The sequence below is a fragment of the Rhinopithecus bieti genome, unplaced genomic scaffold (genome assembly GCF_001698545.2).
Source record: "Rhinopithecus bieti isolate Rb0 unplaced genomic scaffold, ASM169854v2 scaffold_54056, whole genome shotgun sequence".
NCBI lineage: Eukaryota > Metazoa > Chordata > Mammalia > Primates > Cercopithecidae > Rhinopithecus > Rhinopithecus bieti.
In genome coordinates this window covers 122,054-128,552 of record NW_016821158.1, presented here as the reverse complement: position 1 = coordinate 128,552, position 6,499 = coordinate 122,054, and the positions used below count along the sequence as shown (strand labels likewise).

The window sequence follows — 6,499 nt, the reverse complement described above, 5'->3', positions numbered from 1 at the left end:
TATATATATATATATATATATGAACCTCAGTTTGTCCAAAGGATACCATAAAGAAAATAGAAGAACAAGTATACAAATCAACAAACGAAAAAAGTAGTCTAAAAACCTGAACATGCATTTCGCAGAGAAAACCTCAATGGTCAAACACATGAAACGATATGCAATTTCATTGGTAACTAGGGCAATGCATACTAAGTCCACAATATCCAGATTGAGAGGGTTCAAGCAATTATCTTGCTTCAGCCTCCCAAGTAGCTGGGACTATAGGAGTGTACCGCTATGCCTTGGTAACTTTTGTATTTTTTGGTAGAGACGGGGTTTCAACCACATGGACCAGGCTGGTCTTGAACTCCTGATGTCAAGTAATCTGCCCACTGAGATGAGATCCCAAAATACTGGGATTACAGGCATGAGCCAAGTCAGATTGATAATCTTTCAGATGTCTGATAAATCTCAAATGTTATTGAGTATATGAAGCAAAGGGAATCTTTCTTTTTTTTTCTTTTTCTTTTGGGACAGAGTCTTGCTCTGTCACCCAGGCTGGAAGGCAGTGGTGCAATCTTGGCTCACTGCAACCTCTACCTCCTAGGTTCAAGCGATTCTCTAGCCTTAGCCTCCCGAGTAGCTGGCATTACAGGTGCAAGCCACCGTGCCCAGCTAATTTTTGTATTTTTTAGTAGAGATGGGAATTCGCCATGTTGGCCAGGCTGATCTCGAACCCCTGACCTCAGGTGATCTGTCCACCTCCCAGAGTGCTGGGTTACAGGTGTGAGCCACCGTGCCCGGCCAGGAATCTTTTTTTTTGGGGGGGGGGGGGGCGGGGTGGGGCCCCGCGCCGGGGCGTGTTTTTTTTTTTGGGGGGGGGGGGGGGAACGGAGTTTTGCTCTCGTTGCCCAGGCTGGAATGCAGTGGCCCGATCTCAGCTCACTGCAACCTCTGCCTCCCAGGTTCAAGCGATTCTCCTGCCTCAGCCTCCTGAGTAACTGGGACAACAAGCGCCTGCCACCGAACCTGGCTAATTTTTTATATTTTTAGAAGAGGCAGGGTTTCACCATATTGGCCAGGTTGGTCTTGAACTCCTGACCTTGTGATCCATCTGCTTCAGCCTCCCAAAGTGCTGGGATTACAGGCATGAGCCACTGCACCCGGCCGCAAAGGGAACATTTATCCTTGCCAATGGGACTATGTAAAGAAGGAACACTTTAGAAAATAATTTGGCATTATCTAGTCAAAATGACATACGTGTACCCTTGATTTAACAATTCCACCCCTAAGTATATACCCTAGAGAAACTCTTAACAGTACATGCAAATCAGGAAACAAGGAGAGCCACTCTCTATCACAGAAAAAGAAAAAACACCCCTACACCAATTCAGAAAATAACTGCAATGGCAGTAAGGAGTAGAGCGGTAATTTACCAAATGAAACAGCACACTCGTGAAATATACCTATTTGCAACAACACAGATCAACCTGAAGAATGATGAGCAATAAAAGTAACAGAAGAATACATTCATTATCATTCCACATATCAACAGTTCAAAATCATGAAATACATTGTTTAAAAATGCAAATTTGGTAAAATTATGAAGAAAAGCAATAGTAAACCCAGAATTAGGAATCTGAGAAAGAGAGAGAAGAAAGCAGTGGCCTGTAGGGGACAGAAGATAATGGTAATGTTCGTTTTCTTAAAATAGGTAGATTCAAGATGTATCATGAAGTGTGATTTTTTTGGACACTGTATTTGTTTCTCCCTTAACCCTCACAAATCAATAGGTCTTTTATTGCATAATTTAAATGTCACAAATATGTCTTATGAATCATCTGGCATCTTGTTTCTGTAGCTGGACAACTCTTAGACGTTATTCACAAACCTGCAGAACTATTCCTTTTTCAGAGACACAGATACTAAATAAATATTTTCTGCTATGTTTTTAACTGTTGCAGCTTGCTGAATCAGAGCAGCTGAATTTGAAACAAGCTCGATGTTGTAACCTTTGGTGCTCTAAGCCTTCAGAAAACTTCTATAGTAACAAACTATAGAAATGACCCCCGAAAGGATAGTCTTCATTTCAGTTTCTATCATTTCAATATTTAATTTTTTAAAAGAAGAGACCAAATAACCCACATGTGGGCAATTAATCTATATTATTTCCTCTTCTAAGGTAGATGGGTGCCTTCTATCTTTGACTCCTTTCTAGACCTAACATAAATCTATAGACAGATGTTATACAATGAAAGGGAAGTTTTTACTACTGGCCCTATCTGTAAAGACCAAGGAGATAGAAGACCAACTTTTTTTTGTTTTTTGCTTTTTTTTGAGATAGAGTCTTGCTCTGTTGTCCAGGCTGGAGTGCTATGGCATGATGTTGGCTCACTGCAAGCTTCACCTCCCAGATTCAAGTGATTCTCCTCCCTCAGCCTCCTGAGTAGCTGGGATTACAGGTGCACGCCACCATGCCCAGCTAATTTTTGTATTTTTAGTAGAGGCAGGGTTTCACCATGTTGTCCAGGCTAGTCTCGAACTCCTGACTTCAGGTGTTCCACCCACCTCGGCTTCTCAAAGTGCTGGGATTACAGGTGTCAGCCACTGCGCCCGGCCAGAAGACCAACCTTAAAGGAATAGATAGATGGCTAATAGTCTTGCCTATACCCTACATAATACAGTATATGAAGATATAAGAGGCCGGGAATGGTGGCTCATGCCTATAATCCCAGCACTTTGGGAGGCCGAGGCGGGTGGATCAGGAGGTCAGGAGATGGAGATCATCCTGGCTAACACTGTGAAAAGTCCATCTTTACTAAAAATACAAAAAATTAGCCAGGCGAGGTAGCAGGTGCTGTAGTCCCAGCTACTGGGGAGGCTGAGGCAGGAGAATGGCGTGAGCCCGGAGGCAGAGCTTGCAGTGAGCCGAGATCGCGCCACTGTACTCCAGCCTGGGCAACAGAGCGAGACTCATCTCAAAAACAAAAAAAGATATAAGAAACATTAGTGCCCAAGTGATCAGGATGCTAGATCAAAAAGTCAAACAAAGAAACTACACTGAAATAAGAACCTTATTATTAGAAACTTTACCATCAGTGAAAAGAAATAGGCCATCAGCATACCAACCATATGAAAGCAGAATATCTAGTCAAAAACAGTTGATGTCTTAGGAGAAAAGCAAGCAGATTATACAGTAGTTTTAAGAACCAGACTACTGGATAATACCATTAAAAAATGAAGTCAATGAAAACATGTAATTCAAATACCCAAATCACACAATTTCCAAAAACTAATATGATACAAAAAACCAAAAGTATGATATTTAAAATAAACTTACCCTGAAATAAGTGAAGTTACTAGCTGCTAAATAAATGTCACTCAAAAGCAGTCTCTTGGCTTTTTCTTACACAGCGGGCAACTTTTCTTTTAAATTCTCCATTTCTATCTTCCCTCCATTCTTTCTGTAGATTAAAAAAGCAGTATCAAGTGATTTCATGCAAACTCCTCTTTATAATCTTAAATATTTATTTTAATTTTGAATGTAATCCCTTGGTGACTTATCCACTTCAAAAATATTATAAAGCTGATAAGGTAGAAAGCAGTTAGACATACTTTTGCAAGACACTACCAGGATATACAGGCAGAAATCTCCTATGCAAATTCCCTCTACGTTAAAAATTATCTTTAAAAAAGAAAAAGGTCACAAAAGAACGTTTACAGTTTTGTATTACACTGAAAAAGAAAGTTAAAATACACAAATAAGACATTCAGGCCAGGTGCCGTGGCTCATGGCTATAATCCCAGCACATTGCGAGGCTGAGGTGGGTGAATCATGAAGTCCGGAGTTTGAGATCAGCCTGACCAATATGCTGAAAGTAAAAGTACAAAAATTAGCCAGGCGTGGTGGCCCATGCCTGTAATCCTAGCTACTCAGGAGGCTGAGGCAGGAAAATCACCTGAAGTGGGGAGGCGGAGGTTGCTGTGACCTGAGATGGCGCCACTGCATGGCAGCCTGGGCGACAGAGCAAGATTCTGTCTCAAAAAAAAAAAGAAAGAAGAAAAGAAAGAAAAGAAGAAAGGAAAGGAAAGGGAAAGGAAAGGGAAAGGGAAAGGGAAAGGGAAAGGGAAGGAAGAAAGAAAAGACATTCAGTTGCTAATCTGAAGGATTACCAACTCTCCCTATTGGAAACTACCAGAATATAAACATAAACGTGTCTGCAACGTAAGGTAGGTAAGTGGGATGCATCATATTGAGATGATACTAAGTACCATTTCTAGTGTAGAGAAAAACAGATGACAGTTATCACTGTCACTGCCTGACATGCAAAAATGGAAGAGAACAGTGGGGTAATGAGGGGAGGGGAAGAGAAGGGAAGGAGAGAGAGAGAGCAAGAGAGAGAGGAGTTGGGGGAGAGTGAAAACAAAGGGAAAAGGGTCTATTAAACAGAGGCCTAAAGAAGCTAAAATTTGGAAATGGCGTATCTGAGAAGAGCCTGAATAAAAAGTGGGGCTGAGGCCGTGCATGGTGGCTCACACCTATAATCTCAGCACTTTGGGAGGCCGAGGCAGGACCTCAGGATCACCTGAGATCAGGATTTCAACACCAGCCTGGCCACCATGATGAAACCCATCTCAACTAAAAGATACAAAAATCAGCTGGACATGGTGGCGCACACCTGGAGTCCCAGCTACTTGGGAAGCTGAGGCGGGAGAATCGCTTGAACCTGAGAGCCAATATCGCACCACTGCACTCCAGCCTGAGCGACAGAGCAAGACTCCGTCTCTCAAAAAAAAAAAAAGAGGGACTGAAAATAGAGATTAACTGAAAGTCTGTATACTCAACATTTTCCCTCACCTACATCCAAAATGTTAACTTTCCCAAAATAATAATGATAATATATAAATTTTGTATAAATATACTGAAGAATACTATAATTAGAACTGCTAGGCTGGATGCAGTGGCTCAAGCCTGTAATCCCAGCACTTTGGGAGGCAGAGGCAAGTGGATCACCTGAAGTCAGGAGTTCAAGACCAACCTGGCCAACATGGTGAAACCCCCATCTCTACTAAAAATACAAAAAAATTAGCCAGGCATGGTGGCACACGTCTACAATCCCTGTTACTCAGGAGGCTGAGGTGGGAGAATCGCTTGAACTCGGGAGGCAGAGGTTGCAGTGAGCCGAGATTGCGCCACTGCATTCCAGCCTGGGTGACAGAGTGAGACTCTGTCTCAGAAAAACCAAAAAATAAATAAAAGAACTGCTAGTGTGGGTATTGGTGCCAAAAACAATTACTCCTTCATTTTGGAATTTAAATGACACCTCTTCCTCCAACCCTTACTTTCAGTTTAGTATCTGCTTTGTCTTCCATATAGCCATATAACCATACAGCTTTGAATGACATAAATACCATTTCTTTTTTCCCCAGACTGTCACTTCTTTTCTTTTCTTTTCTTTTTTTTTTTTTGAGATAGGGTCTCACTCTGTTGCCTGGGCTGAAGTGTAGTGGTGATCATAGCTCACTGCAGGCTTGAACACCTGAGCTCATGCAATCAATCCCCCCACCTCAGCCTCTGGAGCGTCTAGGACTACATGTGCACATCACCACACCCAGCTAATTTTTGTACTTTGTGTAGACTGGGTTTCACCATGTCGCCCAGGCTGATCTCGAATTCCCGGCCTCAAGTAACTCAACTGCCTCGGCCTCCCAAAGTGCTGGGATTACAGGCATAAGCTACCACGTCCAGCCTCAAAACAATTTAAAAGGAAAATTTCCCAGGGCTGGTAGTCTTTAAAATTAGAGCAAATTTTAATTTGGCAAATTCAAAAGAGTTCACACAACTCTGTGAAATTTCCAAAGACCAACAAAAAAGAAAAGAACCTAAAGACAATGGGGGAAAAAAAGAAAAGGGAAAAAAGAACAAGTCACCTAAAAATGGAAAAGAATCAACCTAGCATCAATTTTCACATCAGCAATAATAAATGGTAAAATATAAATTCTACGTAAATTTGATTTTCTCCCTATAATATTAGAAACCAAGCATCAATCAAGTATAAGGGAAGAATAAAAGCACCTTACATCATAAATAGACTAAGGATTTAACTGCCACATACCCTAAGACATTACTCTAGGATGAAGGAGGAAATCAACCAAGAAAAAAAGAAGAAATGGGATCCATGAAACAAAAGATTCAATTGAGAAGGGCAGTGAAGGGGTAATCTGAGCAAGTCAGCTAAGCAGCAGACTGAGAAAGTCAATCAAATCTGGGGCCAAAGCGGCCAGATCAGACATAAAGAGATCAAGACCATCCTGGCCAACATGGTGAAACTCCGTCTCTACTAAAAATACAAAAAATTAGCTGGGCATGATGGCACGTGCCTGTAGTCGCAATTACTCAGGAGGCTGAGGCAGGAGGATTGCTTGAACTTGGGAGGTAGAGGTTGCAGTGAGTTGAGATTGGTCCCCTGCACTCTAGCCTGGCGACAGAGTGAGACTACATCTTTTTTTTTTTTTT

The 6,499-nt window shown here is 41.8% G+C and overlaps 1 protein-coding gene across 1 annotated transcript in view; it reads right to left on the bottom strand.

The window, feature by feature from the left end:
• UBE2G1 (ubiquitin conjugating enzyme E2 G1) overlaps window positions 1-6,499 on the bottom strand; it is a 106,358-nt gene that overhangs the window by 10,536 nt on the left and 89,323 nt on the right. The window contains exon 5 of the mRNA XM_017860189.1: window positions 3,323-3,446. Within this exon, the coding sequence (XP_017715678.1) occupies window positions 3,360-3,446 (87 nt within the window). The 3' untranslated portion in view covers window positions 3,323-3,359. The remainder of the gene's footprint in view (window positions 1-3,322; window positions 3,447-6,499) is intronic.